The sequence below is a fragment of the Wickerhamiella sorbophila genome (genome assembly GCF_002251995.1).
Source record: "Wickerhamiella sorbophila strain DS02 chromosome Unknown contig1, whole genome shotgun sequence".
Classification (NCBI taxonomy): Eukaryota; Fungi; Ascomycota; class Dipodascomycetes; order Dipodascales; family Trichomonascaceae; genus Wickerhamiella; species Wickerhamiella sorbophila.
Window position 1 is genome coordinate 1,303,748 of NW_020193984.1, and position 16,965 is coordinate 1,320,712.

At 52.9% G+C, this 16,965-nt stretch overlaps 13 protein-coding genes across 13 annotated transcripts; 6 read left to right on the forward strand and 7 right to left on the reverse strand.

Moving 5' to 3' along the window:
- Nucleotides 1-7: 7 nt before the first annotated feature.
- On the forward strand, nt 8-1,639 carry B9G98_00781 (Ubiquitin carboxyl-terminal hydrolase 10; the record flags this gene model as incomplete). Its single annotated transcript, XM_024807339.1, has 1 exon — nt 8-1,639. The coding sequence occupies one exon, from the start codon at nt 8-10 to the stop codon at nt 1,637-1,639; it is 1,632 nt and encodes a 543-aa protein (XP_024663107.1).
- Nucleotides 1,640-1,731: 92 nt separating this feature from the next.
- B9G98_00782 (Mitochondrial import inner membrane translocase subunit TIM54) lies at nt 1,732-2,901 on the reverse strand (the record flags this gene model as incomplete). Its single annotated transcript, XM_024807340.1, has 1 exon — nt 1,732-2,901. The coding sequence occupies one exon, from the start codon at nt 2,899-2,901 to the stop codon at nt 1,732-1,734; it is 1,170 nt and encodes a 389-aa protein (XP_024663108.1).
- Nucleotides 2,902-3,016: 115 nt separating this feature from the next.
- Nucleotides 3,017-4,459, reverse strand: B9G98_00783 (Serine hydroxymethyltransferase, mitochondrial; the record flags this gene model as incomplete). Its single annotated transcript, XM_024807341.1, has 1 exon — nt 3,017-4,459. The coding sequence occupies one exon, from the start codon at nt 4,457-4,459 to the stop codon at nt 3,017-3,019; it is 1,443 nt and encodes a 480-aa protein (XP_024663109.1).
- Nucleotides 4,460-4,977: 518 nt separating this feature from the next.
- B9G98_00784 (54S ribosomal protein L19, mitochondrial) lies at nt 4,978-5,415 on the forward strand (the record flags this gene model as incomplete). Its single annotated transcript, XM_024807342.1, has 1 exon — nt 4,978-5,415. One exon carries the CDS (start codon nt 4,978-4,980, stop codon nt 5,413-5,415), a length of 438 nt encoding a protein of 145 aa, XP_024663110.1.
- A 104-nt stretch (nt 5,416-5,519) lies between these two features.
- On the reverse strand, nt 5,520-7,295 carry B9G98_00785 (Serine/threonine-protein kinase oca2; the record flags this gene model as incomplete). The annotated part of the gene is made up of 1 exon (XM_024807343.1): nt 5,520-7,295. The coding sequence occupies one exon, from the start codon at nt 7,293-7,295 to the stop codon at nt 5,520-5,522; it is 1,776 nt and encodes a 591-aa protein (XP_024663111.1).
- Nucleotides 7,296-8,027: 732 nt separating this feature from the next.
- On the forward strand, nt 8,028-8,909 carry B9G98_00786 (hypothetical protein; the record flags this gene model as incomplete). Its single annotated transcript, XM_024807344.1, has 1 exon — nt 8,028-8,909. The coding sequence occupies one exon, from the start codon at nt 8,028-8,030 to the stop codon at nt 8,907-8,909; it is 882 nt and encodes a 293-aa protein (XP_024663112.1).
- Nucleotides 8,910-8,944: 35 nt separating this feature from the next.
- Nucleotides 8,945-10,666, reverse strand: B9G98_00787 (hypothetical protein; the record flags this gene model as incomplete). The annotated part of the gene is made up of 1 exon (XM_024807345.1): nt 8,945-10,666. The coding sequence occupies one exon, from the start codon at nt 10,664-10,666 to the stop codon at nt 8,945-8,947; it is 1,722 nt and encodes a 573-aa protein (XP_024663113.1).
- A 602-nt stretch (nt 10,667-11,268) lies between these two features.
- On the forward strand, nt 11,269-11,988 carry B9G98_00788 (Ribosome-recycling factor, mitochondrial; the record flags this gene model as incomplete). The annotated part of the gene is made up of 1 exon (XM_024807346.1): nt 11,269-11,988. The coding sequence occupies one exon, from the start codon at nt 11,269-11,271 to the stop codon at nt 11,986-11,988; it is 720 nt and encodes a 239-aa protein (XP_024663114.1).
- Nucleotides 11,989-12,000: 12 nt separating this feature from the next.
- On the reverse strand, nt 12,001-13,803 carry B9G98_00789 (hypothetical protein; the record flags this gene model as incomplete). Its single annotated transcript, XM_024807347.1, has 1 exon — nt 12,001-13,803. The coding sequence occupies one exon, from the start codon at nt 13,801-13,803 to the stop codon at nt 12,001-12,003; it is 1,803 nt and encodes a 600-aa protein (XP_024663115.1).
- Nucleotides 13,804-13,932: 129 nt separating this feature from the next.
- Nucleotides 13,933-14,271, reverse strand: B9G98_00790 (V-type proton ATPase subunit G; the record flags this gene model as incomplete). Its single annotated transcript, XM_024807348.1, has 1 exon — nt 13,933-14,271. The coding sequence occupies one exon, from the start codon at nt 14,269-14,271 to the stop codon at nt 13,933-13,935; it is 339 nt and encodes a 112-aa protein (XP_024663116.1).
- A 443-nt stretch (nt 14,272-14,714) lies between these two features.
- B9G98_00791 (hypothetical protein) lies at nt 14,715-15,233 on the forward strand (the record flags this gene model as incomplete). The annotated part of the gene is made up of 1 exon (XM_024807349.1): nt 14,715-15,233. The coding sequence occupies one exon, from the start codon at nt 14,715-14,717 to the stop codon at nt 15,231-15,233; it is 519 nt and encodes a 172-aa protein (XP_024663117.1).
- On the reverse strand, nt 15,208-16,026 carry B9G98_00792 (Siroheme biosynthesis protein met8; the record flags this gene model as incomplete). The annotated part of the gene is made up of 1 exon (XM_024807350.1): nt 15,208-16,026. The coding sequence occupies one exon, from the start codon at nt 16,024-16,026 to the stop codon at nt 15,208-15,210; it is 819 nt and encodes a 272-aa protein (XP_024663118.1).
- Nucleotides 16,027-16,274: 248 nt separating this feature from the next.
- On the forward strand, nt 16,275-16,958 carry B9G98_00793 (Glutathione S-transferase 3; the record flags this gene model as incomplete). Its single annotated transcript, XM_024807351.1, has 1 exon — nt 16,275-16,958. The coding sequence occupies one exon, from the start codon at nt 16,275-16,277 to the stop codon at nt 16,956-16,958; it is 684 nt and encodes a 227-aa protein (XP_024663119.1).
- Nucleotides 16,959-16,965: the final 7 nt, after the last annotated feature.

Below are 16,965 nucleotides of genomic sequence, written 5' to 3' on the forward strand. Positions count from 1 at the left end.
TTCCAACATGCCTGTTGGCGCTGTTGAGACATCTCTGGAATTCGTACCTGCGCGTCTTCCTGAGGCTGTCACGATGAAGCCTGGCGCTTATGATGTTGTAATAGGCGAGAGCGACAATTCCGACGGTTCTAGCTTCGATGGAAACGGCACAGCGAACGGCATTGCGGAAACGACAGAGTCCGAAGCGGAAACCGAATCTGCGAGCAGCACGTCCGCTTCGGCCAGCGAGACTGAGTCCAGCGATGAGAGTAGTGATGACGAGGATACAAGCGGGTCCAACCAATTTAGTGCCAGCGCCCGTAGTGCTGCGCCCAGCGATTCGGACGAAAGCGACAGCGAGATCGAATCGCGCACTGCCACGCCCCGGCCGCCGGTGCTCGCGGCAAACCACTTCTATGCATTCAACGAGAATCTAAAAGACCAAGGCTCCCGCTCTAATCGTATTTACAAATCCTGGCAGCCGTCTGCTTCGGCTCCGGTCGGATTGGAGAATCGTGGTGTGACCTGCTACATGAATGCAGCCATGCAGTTATTGTTTCATCTGCCGGCTATTGGGCGTTATCTTGTTGAAGTATCCCAGGGCAAGCATAACAATGTGAAAACCTCGAGCGTCACTGCCGAACTCGCAAAACTGTTCCGCAGGCTCACTGAAGGAAAAAAGAAGTCCAGTGTTTACCCCACACGCATGATCCAGCGCCTTGAAGACATCAATTGCATGATGTCCGAGTGGGAGCAAGAAGACTCGCACGAGTATTTAATGTCGTTGCTTGGCCGTTTACAAGAAGATAGCACGCCGAAAGGCGAAAAATTGAGGTCGTCGATTATGCACGACATATTTGGCGGCACGGTTGAGCAGCAAGTTACTTGTCGTAATTGCGGGCACGTTTCGACCACTAATCAAGACTTTTACGATATTCCTGTGTCGTTTTCGCGATCCGAACGCAAACAGGGCAAGTACACGTTATCGCAGTCTGTCGAGGACTTCTTCAGCCCAGAGGTGATCAAGCCTAAGGACAAAGAAGGCTATCAATGCGAAAAATGCAAGCAAATTACAAAGGCAATCAAACAGAATGCCATTCAGGATGCCCCCGAGTATCTTACGGTGCACATCAAAAGGTTCAAGTTTTCGGGGTCGCTGGGTCAAAAAGTAAAAGATCAAATGCTGTATCCGCTGGACTTGGATCTTACTGCATACTCAAAAACTGAGGAACCTCTCAGGTACTCGCTGGTAGGTGTCATTGTTCATGAGGGTCGCACGCTGTCCTCTGGTCATTATATCGCTATCGTAAAGCAACCTAATATGAAATGGTACGAATATGACGACGACATTGTGCGCAAGGTCTCAGACTCCTACGTGAAGAATCAGGAAAATGCTTATATTCTCGTCTACTCGAGACTAGCCGCCAGACAGCCGGCCCGCCGGGCAAAGCGACCTGCTGAACCAGATCTCCCTACGCCCAAGCGTCCGGCCAAGGGGGTCAAAAAGACAGCAAAAACACACACGTCTCCGAAGCGTAAAAATTCATTACCCCGGGGTCGCGATAAGGCCTTAATTGTTGCAACCCGAGCACAGGAACAAGCGCGAAAATCACATACACAGGTGAGCGCCGAGATTGATGCGATTTTTGGTCGAAAGTAGCTCTTCTTCCAAAAAACAAGAACCCTCGTTATTCGCTCTAATTTTGAAGCGGCAGGCCCGCTCTATGTAATATGTTGTATTTACACTTTTTTTTACTTAGGTCTGGGTGCCTTGGGGTCGTACACCTCTAAACGAGGCATAATACGAGGATCTACCTTTAACTCCCGCATCCACTCGGAGTTGGCATCGCGACCGTTTTGCTTCCATGAGTTGGGCCAATCTTGCTCGTCACTTAGTGCGAGATCAATGTCTTGGGGGGTGAACGGCCTGGTCTGGTTGAAAACGACAGCGGCAGTAAGCTCGCCCATTTCGTTGGCCAGTTTTCTTTGATTGAAATAGCGGACAATACGCCATGGTGTGTTGAGGAAGCCGAGTAAGTGGGGGTGACGGAAAACACCAATGGGCTCGAGTTTGGCTGAGAAAAACAGATCGTCCACCTTGGCTTCGTCGTAGTGTTCGGCACGCAACCAGGATGGGACGCGGGGCTCTTTGTCTTGGGCCTTCTTCTCAGCAGTTTCCTCAGTAGCACTTGCAGATTCAATTGTGTCCACCGGCTTCTCATCTGCTGCAGGCTCAGATGCATTATCAGCTGCAGGCTTGGCCTCGGGGGCAGGTTCAGCTTTGGCCTTCTCCTCTTCGGCCTTGGCCAATGCAGCAGCCTTTCTGCGTTCTATCTCTTCTTTGACAAACTCAGGCTCTTCAAGTGGTCCCATGTAGCCTTCCTGCAGGCCAGACAAGTACTCTTTATAGGCACCGCGGCCTACACAAAGAACGCCGCCCGTGAGATCACGAGCGACCCGGGAATCAATCTTGTGGTCAAGATCATCCTTTTGGTAGCCGGATGTGGGGTGTCCTGCAGCCTCTCGTCGCTCGTTACGAATACTCTCAGCAACGTTGTAGCGGATGGTGCCCTGTTGGGTTTCTTCAATTAGCTCGTAGTCTACAGCTGCAGCAGTGAGAATGGGCTTGATATAGTCTCTAAAGTGCTTCAGCGAGACATCCAGATAGTCATTAGGAGGGGGTGCAACGTACACAGTGACCTTACGGGGAAGTTCAAGGGCTGAGATGGGCGCATTAGCCAGATGGGCCACTTTGTCTTTCCACTCCTGTCGCACTCGTCTGCGCTCGCGGCGGTCGTACCAAACGCCGCCACCAATACCTGCAGTCAATGCCCAGAAAATAGACCAGTTTCTACTGGGCACACGCAGCCGGGGAATGCCCATCATCCGTAAAACTGGATGGCTGAATTCGGGGCGAGCCATAATGAAAAATTATGTCAGGTGGGATCCCACGGGGACGCAAATCGATGAATAGCGAATTAAGCGTGTAGGCGGTTGAAAGAAGCAGAAAAGTGTTAGACTATGTAGCTGTGTTTTATTAAAGGTCTCCAGGGACAGGGAAGTTGGCGGCCCAGGCGGCGACCTCCTTCTTGAGGTTCTGGATCTCGGAGTCCTGCTCAGCGGCGGCACGGAAATCAGCCAGCTTGGGCTTTTCGATCTTGGATGCGACATCCTTCTTCACGCGCTGAGCGATCTTGACGGCCTTGTCGATGTACTCGGCGACCTTCTCAAAGTCCGACTCGGTGAACTCACGAGTGGTCATGGCAGGTGTGCCCACGCGCAGTCCGCCAGGAACAAGAGCAGACTTGTCTCCAGGAACAGTGTTCTTGTTGGCGGCGATATTGATCAGCTCCAACACAATCTCGGCCCGAGCACCGTCGATCTTGTTAGGCTTGAGGTCAATTAGGATGAGGTGGTTGTCTGTGCCGTCAGAGACAAGCTTGTAGCCCTTGGACTTGAGTGCGTTAGCAAAGGCCTGGGCGTTGTCAAGAACCTTCTGCTGGTACTCCTTGAACGCAGGAGTGGCGGCCTGGCCAAGGGCGACTGCCAAGGCTGTGATAGTGTGGTTGTGGGGTCCTCCCTGGTGGCCGGGGAACACCGAGAAGTTGATACGGTTCTCGAGGTCGTACATGATCTCGCGGCCCTTCTTGTCGGTGCTGCGGACACCCTTGCGGAAGAAGATCAAGGATCCACGGGGACCACGCAGGGACTTGTGAGAGGTGGTTGTGACAATGTCGCTGTGCTCAAAGGGGCTCGCAGTGACACCAGCAGCAACAAGACCAGCAATGTGCGCCATATCGCTCAGCAAGTAGGCACCGACACTGTCGGCGATCTCACGCATCCGCTTATAGTCGATGATGCGGGCGTAGGCACTTGCACCAGCAATCAAGATCTTAGGGCGGAACAGCTTGGCCGTGCGCTCAAGCTCGTCGTAGTCAATCTCGCCAGTCTCCTCATTGAGACGATAGGGCATTGTCTGGAAGTATTTTGAGATGAACGAGATTTTCTTAGAAGGAGTCTGATAGCCGTGCGAAAGGTGGCCTCCGTGAGGAAGGTCCAAGCCCATCAGGCGGTCGCCAACCTCCATAATAGCCGAGTAGGCGTAGAGGTTGGCAGGTGCTCCAGACAAAGCCTGCACGTTGACGCCCCATTGAGCAGGGTCCAGGCCAAAGGCAGCCAAAGCACGTTCCTGGCACAACTTCTCGCCCTGGTCAATAAACTCGTTACCGCCGTAGTAACGGGCACCGGGGTAACCCTCGGAGTACTTGTTTTGCATCTCCGAGCCAAGAACGTCCATGACGGCTTTGGAGGTGAAATTCTCGCTGGGAATCAGGGTGATTGACTCTTTCTGGCGCTGCTTCTCGCGGCCAACAATTGCAGCGACTTCAGCGTCGACTTCTTTGACAGGCTTGCCGAGCATTGCGCGGGTGGAAACGCCACGGACTTTGCTCAAGACATTGATTCGATTAAGCCGCAACATGGTGGAAAGTAAGGTGAGGTGAACAAGATCCCGAGTATCCTATATAGAGGGTGAGGGTGGAGGGGGAGAACAATGAAGGGTCCCCAACAGGCCCGAGTCGAGATAATTGGAGTGCCGGGTATGGCGTACCCGGTCAAAGTCCCCGCAACCCGGAACCTTTGGCCACTAACCCGGGGCCTTCAAAACCTCACCCGGGAAACGACTACACACACACTGACCCGAGCCCATCAGGCATATCCCGGGTAAATGGACCAAACAAAAACCAGCAGAAAATTTTTTTACGTAGCTGCTTGTTCACGGTGAGCAATTTAATAGCATCCGCCTTAGCGCTAGATCTAATACTATACAACCGTCTATCGACTCACATGTATCCCACCCAAGTTTCCGGGTTTTTCCGGTGCCCCATAACCTGATCTTGGATGTGCGTCCGTGCCCTGGGCTCGTGGCTCACCCCCGAGCAGGTAGAGCATACATAGCGGGAGTGCTCAGTCAGCTCGCTCGCTGCTTACCTACGCACGATGGCCAAACCGAAAAATCTAAATCACTTGGTGAAACTTATTGTCGGCGCCGGCCAGGCGTCTCCACAGCCTCCTGTTGGTCCCGCTCTTGGTTCTAAAGGTGTCAAGGCCATCGACTTTTGCAAGGACTTTAATGCCCGCACCGCTCACTACATCCCCGGCGTGCCTATTCCCTGCAAGGTCACCGTCCGCCCGGACCGGTCGTTTGTCTACGAAATGAAGAGCCCGCCTACCACCTGGCTGTTAGTGCAAGCCGCGGGTGTTGAGAAAGGCGCTCCCGACGGCAAAACCACTGTGGGCACCATTTCACTAAAGCATGTTTACGAAATCGCCAAAATCAAAAAAACCGACGACAAACACAAGGAAAAGCATCTCGAGAGCATTGTGAAGAGCATTCTGGGCACTGCAAAGAGCTGCGGTATCGCCGTCGTGCCTTAATGTAGATCATACGTTTTTAGAATGAACTGTACATATTTAAATACATATGGGAACCCCGTCGTGCATGGCTGTGTTTTGGTGGTGAGCAAAATGGCCGGCATAGATCACCACATCTTGTCTGTCTTCTTAGCTTTGCGGTTCTTACGCTCCAACATGGCAATGTGTGCGTCCTCAAAGGCAACCCGAGTGTGCTGGTGGTCTGGCTGGGAAACAACTGCGCCGTTAACGATCGTGCAGTGGGGAGATCCCGTGAGCCATGAGTCTTCGAAGCAGCGGTTAATCGTCCAGCGATTAAGAGGGTCTAAGTCGAACATGCCCTGGATCAGTGGGCCGACCTCGTCTGGCAAGCTGGCAAGCAGTTTATCCAGGCCCTGGCGCTCACCGTTCTCGTCTTCACTAACAAACACCTTGAAGGATGCATCAGACATACGGGGCGCCTTCCAGGGAAATTTTTTCATGAGCATGCAGCACAGCACGACCGCGGCAGACCAGATATCAGTGGCACACGGGTCGTAGCGGTTGCCCGTGGCCGCTTCGGGAGCAAGATAAGGGTCGCTACCCACCACACCATGTGCGTCGTAGGTGCGGTCGCTTTCGGGGTATTTGTAAACGACTGAAGAGCCAAAATCGATGATCTTGACAATGCCTTGTGCGGTCACCACACAGTTATCGAGTTTCAGGTCGCGGTGAGCCAGGCCGCTGTCATGCAAATACCGGATGCCCTCCATGAACTGCCGGAAATCGCAAAAGACCTCCTCGCGAGTCATCTTGCCGCTCATTACAATGGCAAACAAATCGTACTCGCAGTACTCCATGACCTGATAGACCTTTTCGGTTTCGTAGATGATGTCAAGGGTCTCAACAATATTGGGATGCTTCAAGGTGAGTCCTAGGCAGTATTCACCGCTGACTTTCTTCGAGTAGCTGCGCTGAGACTCAGTGGCATGACGGGCGCGGAACTCTTTGACGGCATACATCCGGCTATCCTTGCTGGACTTGACGATCTTGACGTGACCGCCAGCACCCTCCCCGAGGGTCTTGCCAAGCTTGCCGTAGGTTTTTGCCAGTGAGTTTCGATGGACAAGCTCGTCGGCGCCGCGCTCAGCTGCTAACGCGGAAATGCTGGACTGAGAGTCGTATGATCCGGCAATGCTGACGTCGTCGGGCGATCCCGAATCCTTCTTCCAGGGTTTGTCGACAAACCGGCGAATGTTCGTGCTTGAGCCACCGGCGCCAGCTGAGGAGGCATTGTTCTTGGCCACCGAAAGAGATCGCGTCCTGGAGATCGACAGCCGGGACAAGCTGCGACTAAGGAAAGATGAGGAAGGATTTTGGCTGCCGACATTGGCCTGCGAGGGGGTACGTGGTAAGTTTACAATGAATCGTGCTTCAACGCTGCCTACCGTGGGGGGCTCGCGGGAGACAGAGGTGGAGTAGCGGGCAGAGGAAACGTTGCCGATCTCGCCGGCACCAAACACGAATCCGCCACTGCTGGAAGGCGGCGACAGAATGGACGATGTATTACGCGAAACAGAGCCGGTACGCACCGATGCGGTCACAGAATCAGGCGTTGAAGTCGACGAGCTGCGTTGGCTCTCCGGATCGAACGGCACAAACGGTGCCGTGAAACCGGGGGTTGCCGGTATTTGAGAACGGCTGGAATTGGGCGACTGTGGGGGGTTGAAAGTAAAAGGCCCGGACGTATTTGGCGACACATCGCCGCTCGAGTCGTCCTGCTTGGACTTGCCTAGCAGCAAAGATAAGGCCGACGGGGGCTGAGAAGTGGGAGCATCTACAGCCACCTTCCCATAGGATGCTGGTGAATCTTCGGGTGCAGGACTCGGTATAGTTCGTTTGCTAAAGTCTAGAGCACCGCTCATCGTTGTTGAATCGCTCGTTGTGGTGGTGATAGGAACTTATCAAACCCAGTGGGTCAGTTGATGAGTACTGGGACCGATTGCCTGCAGCTTTAAGTCTGAGATAAGCGCCTGTCTGCTCCCCGCATAGAAATCCCCAATGAGCCGTGTGGGGAGGTTCTGGCATAGCGTGGGAATTTAGCTGGGCACGCCGGCACTTTTCGTAGAGTTTCGGGAATGTGCAAAAGAAAATCAGGTGGTCCGGGGCAACTGACATCGTTTTGTGGGCCCAAATGCACCGAGCACACCCAGTATATCCAGCCTTTTTTCTTTTTACATAAGGCATGTTCGGCGAACTGGATGCCCTGCATTTCGCTAATCATTACCTAATCGGTTTCTTCACGGATATGGGCCCCCGGGCAACCAAACCCAAATAGGGACGGTAGCCCATATGGGCCTTGTTTTCCTCATTCATTTTATTGCTGACTAAGCCCAACGGTGGTTTTGGAGTTTGTTTACAAATTTCCAATAATTAGTGCTCAGCGAGATCCGCCCTCCCTCAAGGCGGCACACCCTGGTATAGGCCCAGCAGGTCTGCTACAGCCGGCCTGTGTGCTTGCACTACACCCACCGCGTCTTACCGGCAAATAAAAACTCATCTAGTCTCAAAACACTCTAATCATCCAAGGTCTCTGCGCTCTCCTGCAGCTACCTGCAGAACCGATTGTTGTTGACACTTCCCAGCTACCAAACACTATGCTAAAGGTGGAGCTTGAGCTCCCAGCAATTTCCTGTATTGCGTTCTGTGGCTCAATACTGTTTATACCGCCAGCTGGTCTGGCGATTCTATTATCTGCAAAACATTATTCCGAGCTGAGTCTACAGGTTTCGGCGGGGCTCCTAGGAGGATTGCTGCTGTGTTTAGCGTTCTGCACTTTTCTGGTGGGTGTGTTCCCCCACCGGTGGTCTACTTCAATTATCTATTTTATATGTTCTGCTCTTGGAACAATCTCTGGGCTCTACTGGGCGGCTGCCCGCTTCAACTCGCCCTCGCACAGCTCAAGCCTGAAATACGAAATTGCCTGTTTGTGTCTTTGGGTGTGCTCGATGATGTTCTCGACGCTGCTGCTAGGGTTCGAACTCATGGCCCTGGTGGCAGGTCCCGAGCAAATACCCACTGAAAAGCTCCCAGACTCCGAGCTGTATCCTGAGTTGGGCGAAATGCATTCTGACTTTACCAAGTCTCCGAGCTTCCATGTCAGTCACAAAAAGTCCGTGAGCTCGCTGCTGAGCCTGGCCAAGATCCGGCCAACCAAGCATAACCCCAAGGACTCCGGGAACCCTCTAGCTGGCCTAGAGGCCCTGCCTGAGGGATTCACAGAGGCCGACTGGGACACCCAAAGCTCCGACCAGGACCGGGTCAAGTGGATTCTCTCCCAGGCAATATCCCAAAGCCGTAATGTCTCCGACTCTAGCAACCTGACGGGCGCCCTCTTTCCTGCCACAGACTATAATCGTCGCATAAGCGACATGGGCTTCCAACGAGACGAGCCAGTGCCGGTGCCCAAAGTGCGGAAGCAGTCGAGCTTCCCGCAGAGCCTTGGCGAGCGCAAGAGCCGTTCGTTCAAGTCTGCTTAAAAAATAGCGAGTTCTTCAATGAAAGCTATAGGAGTCTATAGATACAACAAAAACTGAGAAACTCGGTCGGCGATCATCTCTTCAGTGAGATGAGGCAGCGCCATATAGTGAGCGGGCGGACGAGGTGCAATCAAAATCGTGGACTCTGGTGCCCGCAGCGTCTTCAGAGTCTCTTCAATAAGTATATTCAGAAGGAGTTCACGGCTTACCGTGATACAGGTGTGTTCTTTCCCGAGGGTGTGGGCGTAGATGGCCCAGTCTTCGAGGTCTCCAGGGCCTTCTACCATGGAGGTGGCCTTATTGAAGACACCGATCTTGATGCTGCTCATTTCCTTGACCTGGATGACAGACACAAACAGCTGGCGGGCTAGGAATGACTTGAGGGCCATGTTTTTCCAAGTGTCCTCGACGGTTGAGAAAATAAGATCCGAGTTGACGTCCACGTCTAGCCCCAGAGCGAACGTAGCGTAGCGAAGAATTGTCACGCAGACGACAACGTCTTCCATAAGAATGTAAACATAAGTTGGTAAATAGTCCCGGTGCTCTTCGGGGAGCATAGAAAAGATAGAAGATAACGTAAATGCTTCGTTCATAGTGTGGTTGACCAGCGCCCGGGCGACTTTCTGTCGGTCAACAGAGTCGGGCTCCATGACGAGCAGCAGCAGCAAAGCACTGACTCCGATTTTAATTTTTGCGGCCGAGATCAACGCTGGCACTGGGTCTTTGCAATTGGACGCAAGCGTGGTGAGATCCCGGATGGCATCTTCCTGCGCAGCGTAGACTTCTGAAATGTGGTTCGCCCGACGGAAGCGGATCTTGGCAGCCTCGAAAACCCTGGTAATCATGTATGCTTTTGCCAGCTCGGTTTCTTGGCTCCAGCCACAGCCGCAGGCCCCCCGAATCAACTGGACGTACTGTTGGGCCAGTGGACGAAGCGTTCGACCCATTGCGGTCATGCTCAAAGCAATAATATTGCTTCCACCAATATAAATGCCAAAGGGGGGCGACGGGTCGAGTTTTTCCATGTTCAGCACTCGCTGGGTCGCTGCGTGGGCTCCGTAGAGTCTTGAAATGCCCCGGTCGCCATATTGGAGCAGGAAAGTTGCCATGAGCGACATTGCCAGCTGCATGTCTTCATTGGACATTTTTGCATCGCCACCGACTGCTATCTCAAGCATCGGGGTACACATTTCCATTCGATCTCGCGCCTTGTCTGTAGACTTGTTCAGGGCGCCGATCGTGATCATTGCCATGCAGGTCCAAGGGTAGTCTTTATCGCATTTGTTCATATCTTCAGGGATGAATGTCGCATTCAGGTATTTGACTGCACATTTCTGAAAACTCTTGTAGAACTCGGTGGCCTCGTCCAAAGTGTAAAACTCGAGGGCCAGTGCTCGGGTCAGCGGGGTGGCTCCGGCTCGGGTGATTGCGTCGAGCTCTCGCCGAGCGTCCCTGATCAGTGTTTCTAGGTACTTGATTTGCTGTGCCATTTTCACTTTATCATTCATATTGCCCGAAGCAAGTGTCGCACGCACATTGGGGTCGTATATGCCCGATAAGCGAGCGCTGTGTGCATCTAGTTCGTTTGAAGCCATTTCATTGCTACCAGCTTCAGGCTGCGGGTATTCGCACTCGATATTGGACTTTGTACAACGGACACACGCAGTTGCTGCCGGGCTAGCAAACTGACACCGTACTTTCAGCTGGCGGCAGCGCTTGCAGGCCTGGCGTTTCCGCCACATTGTGCTAAATTCCATCTTCACAGTTACTGCAGTAGAAGAATAACGGCCTGGGTTGATCTTTTTCCTGTAAATAGGTATCGTTCAGGTTTTTTGCAACCAAAACAAGGCGGGGGTTGTTGAATCAAGCTCAGCCCTGAGACACACTTCCTTTATGTCAGCCACTGTAATATGCTTCTCAGTAACACACTTCGGATATCCGTGCTTCAGATGTACGCGCCACATGATTTTTACGAAGATGATACCTTTATCATGCACGGTAATCACCGGTCGGCAAAGAGACTATCCGAATACAAAATAAAAAATGGCAGAAATACCGTTTCGAACAAAATACCGACAAGGTAGCTTTCGACTGCTGCATGCGGCTTTAATGGTCGCTCCTAAAAGTGCAGGGGGTATCCATTGCTGTAAGTGTGCAAAGCTGCAGGTACACTACGCACGCCAAGCCAGATTCTTTGCATTACCGATCCTGTGGGGACGCCCCATTTCACCTCGCGAGTTTTCGGGTGGCTGAAGCCCATACTTGGGCCTGCAACGCACGAATCACCTTTTTTTTGGCCGGCGCTGCTTTTCTGCACAAGTCACGAAATGCCTCACCGCGTCATCTGTCGCTTTTCATTATGTCAGCCAGACTGATATTTCAAGCAGCTCGTCGCCCGGTTTTGCGGGGCACCCATTTGGGCGTTGCGCAGTTTTCGACGGCTCGAGCTGTCTTGAAAAAGAAGGAGCGGCACGCTGGGGGCGGCAAAGCGTCGAAAGTCGCAGAAGAGCCCGAGATCGACATATCCGCATTGCTCGACATCAAGGAAGTGGAGAGCTCCCTTGAGAAGACGATCAAGGCGTTCAACGATAAAGCCAAGCTGGCAAAGCAGGGCTCCAGCGAGCTCCAGCGATTTACTCAACTCTCAGTCAACCTTGGTAAAACCCACGAGCAGAAACTTAATGAGATCGCAACCGTCGCAACCCGGGGTAACAAGGTCATGATCGTTGCTTTCGACCCCAAGCACGTCAAGTATATCCAGAGTGCGGTTGTTGGCCAACTTAATATGCCGGCAGAGCCTGTGGCAACCGACAAGCAGACTCTTGCCGTGACGATTCCGCCCAACTCCGCCTCCAAAAAGGACTCGGTGCTCAGGCAGATCAAAGAGGACTTTGAGCACTTCAAGCAGTCGCAGTCTCACCACTCCATCGCTGCAATCCGCCAAAAGGCGCTCAATCCGATCAAAAAGGCCCGAACCCAGCTCACGGCCGACGATTTCCGCAAGCTCAACGGCCAGGTCGAAGACGTGGTGAAGCAGTACACTCAGAAGCTCACAGATGCCTTTAAAAAGGCTAGCTAGTATTTACATATATCAGATGCCTAAGAGCCGGCGTAATGCTTTGAATTTCACCCATCCAGACTGGGCGTATCCCAGGTCGTTCAAAGCGCGAACCATGCTCCAGGCCTTGGCGACCGAGGGAATCGGGTAGTCGAGGGCGCGAGGAATAAACGTCGAGATGAAAGGAAAGCGGTCGTAGCACACGCTTTTTTCCAGGCACAGGCCCCGCAGCCCCTCAGCGCCGCCGAATTTTCCATAGCCTGAGCCGCCAACCCCGCCAAACGGCAATTGACAAAGATGATAAGTGGCAAAGTCGTTGATGGCAACGTTGCCAGCTCTGATGCTTTTCACGCAACGGTCGACGTCGCGGGAGGAAGAGCCAAAGACTGAAGCTCCGAGGGCAAACTGCGTGGAGTTGGCAATTTCAATAGCGTCGTCAACGGACTCGGCCTTCATGAGCAAAAGAATCGGGCCAAACACTTCTTCCTGCGCAATCTTCATATCTTTAGTAACTCCGCTCAACAGAGTTGGCTCGAAGTAGATGCCGAGCGGGTATTTGGGGTGAGCGAACCGTTTTCCGCCGGCTTCCAAAACCGCCCCCTGAGCAACCGCATCAGAGACAAGCGCCTCCAGGCGGTCCAGATGATGGGCAGCAATAAGAGCGCCCATATCGATGTTGGCCAGCTCGTCGATCGAAGAGCCGAGACGTAACTGGGGCACTCGCTTTTTGAATATGTCCAAAAGAGCATCATGGGTCTTGGGGAGAGCAATGACCCGCTCAACTCCAATACAGTTCTGGCCAGCGCTCTGGAAAACACCTCGCATAATAATTGAAGCAATTTCTTTGACTTTTGCCCCACTCACATCGTCTAGCACCACCAAGGGGTCTTTGCCGCCGAGCTCAGTTACCACCGGGGTAAGACTTCTAGCTGCAGCCGTGCAGACACTATGGGCGACCGGACAGGAACCGATAAATGTGATATGCTTGATAGCAGGGTGCGAAGTAAGGTAATCGGCATGTTCAGGCCAGCAGCTAATGAGTTGGACGGTCTCGGGGTCGAATCCTTCCAGCTCCAAGGCCCGCTTTGCAATTTGAACAAAGAACTCCGAGGACCACACAACTTGCTCACTGCCCTTGACGACCACCGAATTACCCGCGAAAAGACCGGCGACCACGGGTCCCATGAGGTTGTGTAAGGGGTAATTCCAGGAGACCATGGCGCAGACTACGCCCAAGGGTTCGTAGCGGACTTCAGCACCCTTGTAGAATAGCAAAACATTGGTGGATCCAGGCCGCTTTGAAGGGGTCAGGGCATCTTCGCCATGTTTTATGAGCCACTTGATCTTCTCCAGGGTGACCATAATCTCACCTAGAGCAGCGTCAAGCATTGTCTTTCCAGTGTCACGGCAGGCCACGCGGGCGACCTCACGCTGATGGTCCGAAATATAGCGGGCGATCGTTTTCAGAACCCGTCTGCGGTCATCGAAAGAAGACTCGCCCCACTTGCGCTGGGCCGCGGTGGCTCGAGCAAGCGTGTCATCGATTGCGGCCTCATCAGCGGCCTTGAAGGAGCCAAGCAACTGGCCAGTTGCCGGGCAGAGCGCCTTAATATACTGGGGATCACTCTCGTCGCGAATGTTCATCACAGAGACTCGTTTACCTTTCCAATGCTCCTGGGCGGCTTCGGGGATCGGTAACGAGAACTGGATCCCTTCGTGATTCCGAGAACCCCGAAACAAGAATCGCGCGCACATCAGGTATGTGAGCGGCAGAGCAAGCAGCCCCACCAGAGCTGTGATGGCTGTCTGCGCTGCTATGTGGTCGAGGATTTCCATTGTTGGCAACGTCAGCTGGGAAAGTTCGAAATCCACGAATGCGCAGATATAATTGCCAAAGAGCCCGAGGGGGCCCAACTCAAAAACGGCAGATTTAGATCTGGACGCTAGCTACTGTGAATTATATATTTAAGCCTTGATAGTATTGGGGGCAGTTACCCGCTCCACGAGCATTTTGATGACCTTGTCTTTTGATGCGGCACCCTGCTTCTGGACCGCCTCAATTTGCGCCTGGGCTGCTTTCTCGGCGTCCTCATTGAGCTGGTTCGCACTTACCTGCTCATTGGTCGACGAGCTAGCAAACTCCGCCTCCTTTTTCTGCTTGTACTCCTCGACCTCTTTGAGGGCGTCCGCTTTAGACGCCTTCAATCGCTCGCTGCGGTACTGCCGTGCCTTCTGGACAATATCTTGAGCCTTCTGCTCGGCTGCTAGCAGCGTTTGGATCCCTGGAGAGCTACTGGCAGACATGTATGGTAGGTGTCGTGCTGCCTTATTAATCGGCTGGCTGATATGCCTTGTAACCTAACCTTGAGGTTTTGCTCAGTTCGAGCAGTTTATGGATACTGAGCAGTAGACAGGGTATTTTTCGTATTTGATTTGAATATAGATTAAACGTTTACTTGACGGCCTTTCTCTGTCTGAAAATCACCGATTAGGTCATCGACCACTTTTCGAGCTGATCCATGGAGGAATCAATAAAAAAAGCAGCGGCTGCGGAGTGCTTTATATGCAAAAACCCAGCCCGATACAGATGTCCGGCATGCGGGCTTCGGACATGCTCTGTAGAGTGCTCCAAAGAGCACAAAAGGCTCAGTGGATGCACGGGAGAGCTAGATCCTGCCCGCAGGGTCTCGCGAGAAGAGCTTTTAACGACTACTGGGTTAGATCGGGACTATAATTTTTTACAGCGAATGGGGCGGACGATTCAATTGGAAAAGGCAGAGCCTCAGCGAAAACAGCCGCAGCGCACACGAAACGGTTGTATAGTGAAGAGTCTACCTCGAGAAATGTCTCGGGCCAAACAGAACAAATCGCACTGGGATAAGGTTAAGAAAGTGTTTATTTGGACAGTTGAGCTGATCATTGATGGCGAAACAAAGGTTGTACAGGTTCCGGACAGTGTATATATCAAAGAGTTGGGGAGTGATCTGTGTCTGCAAACCCAGGACGCATACAAACGTCTTGATGGAGACCAAACACTTGCAGAGTCGATAAAAGGAGAAGCGGTGCTTGAGTTTCCGACTTTTGTACAAAGAGCTCCCGACTCGTCTGAGTCCGAGTCTGAGTCTGAGTCTGAGTCTGAGTCTGAGTCTGAGTCTGAGTCTGAATCTGAGTCTGAGCCCGAGCCCGAGCCAGACGCAAAACCAGAATCGGAGTCCGATGGGCCCCCAGAGGAAACTAAATTCAGCTCTTCCGTGGCGCCTGCTTGAAAGGATAAGGCGGTACTTCTGGTTCAGGTCCGTTTCCACACTGAATAGCCTCTCTCACTAAAGAATGCCAAGGCTGAGGTCCCTCAGGGTCCGGCGGTGATGTCACATGCTCAGTAGTCTCTGGCGTGGGCTCTGGAGAATCGCTTTCTAGCAGCATGTTCTCAATCATCTCTTCAATGTTTTCGTCTGAAAACGCGGCCAGCTCCGCAAAGCTGTTTTCGTCACAGACATCACTCATTAGGGCCATCCGTCGTTTGGTGGTGTCTCGATCCTGTCCAGATAGCTTCTGTCGCAGCTGCGATCTGAGCTTGGACACTCTTGTGATTGCACCCTCGACCTCGAGCTCGTCGATAAAGTTCTCTAGCGCCATGCGGATTCGTCGTGCCAGCCGAGGTGCTGCACCACCTGTCGAGACCATCACCTGTAGCGGCCCGCGCTCAATGGTCGACCCAAAGTAAAAATCACAAAACTCGGGGATGTCTGCTGCGTTCACGGGAATCCGCAGCTCTCGAGCCCGCTTTGCTGCTTCAATGGACGTCTCACGGTCATCTATCGCCGTAAGAACCATCGCCCAATGCTGGGACTGCAGGTCAGTTTCAATATCCATCCGACGCCGGATCCAGGTCAGTTTCTTGTCTCTTTCTAGTTTCTCGAGCTCTGGGGTCGCGTCGGGACAGACAAGAGTAATATCTGCCTTGACTCGCAAAAGCCGCTCGACTCTCGACGTTCCAACGTCGCCTCCGCCAACCACGAGCACTGGCTTGTGCTCCAGTTGGTATGCGATAGGCAGCATGACAAATCTGGAGAAGCGAGCAGAGACCGTGGTCTTAACGCGATCGTGGATCAAGTTGGGTTTATATATGCTTTTTGTTTACGATGGCTAGCTTTGGGCCGAAGCCCACACCGCCAATGCTCGATATTTTCTCGCCCACCTTGCTTGGTATCACATGCGTGGCTCAGGCTTACAGATGGCCTGCATACGAAATCTAGAATTTAGGGTTGCATATAAATACCAGTAGCGGTAATCGTCCAGCAGCAACCATGACTTCAGAAATCACCGTCCACTACCTCGAGCACTCCCGCGGAACTCGCGCACTCTGGCTGTTGGAGGAATTGGGCGTTCCTTACACCATCAAGGCGTACAAGCGCAATCCCAAGACCCAGCTTGCTCCCCCCGAGCTCAAGGATATCCACCCCACAGGCAAGTCACCTCTTGTTGTAGACAAGGACGGCAAGGTGCTGGCCGAGAGTGGGTTTATCTGCAAGTATCTTATTGACAAGTACGGCAAGGGCACCGAGTTGGAGCCCCGCAACGAGCAGGAGCGCAATGATATTGAGTACAACCTGTTTGCAGCCGAAAGCAACTTCATGACCGCCGGGCTGGCCTTGTACATTGACCACGTCGCTGTTCAGCAGGCGCCCACCGGGTTCTCGTTTTTGCTGCGTCGCTTGTTCAATGTGATCGAGTCCAAGTACGCTCGTCCCGAGATGCATCTCTGTCTCTCGCTGCTCAACGACCAGATCTCCAAAAACGGCTATATTGCTGCCGACCACTTGACGGGCGGCGACATCATGTACGAAAACGGCATTGACTTTATGAAGCAGCTGGACCCGTCGCTTCTCGACAAGTACCCAGCCATTCTCAAGTGGTTCAACAAGGTGCACGAGCGGCCTGCCTACAAACGCGCTGTTGCCCGGGGAGTCGAATCAGTTGCAAAGTTGTAAAATGGTT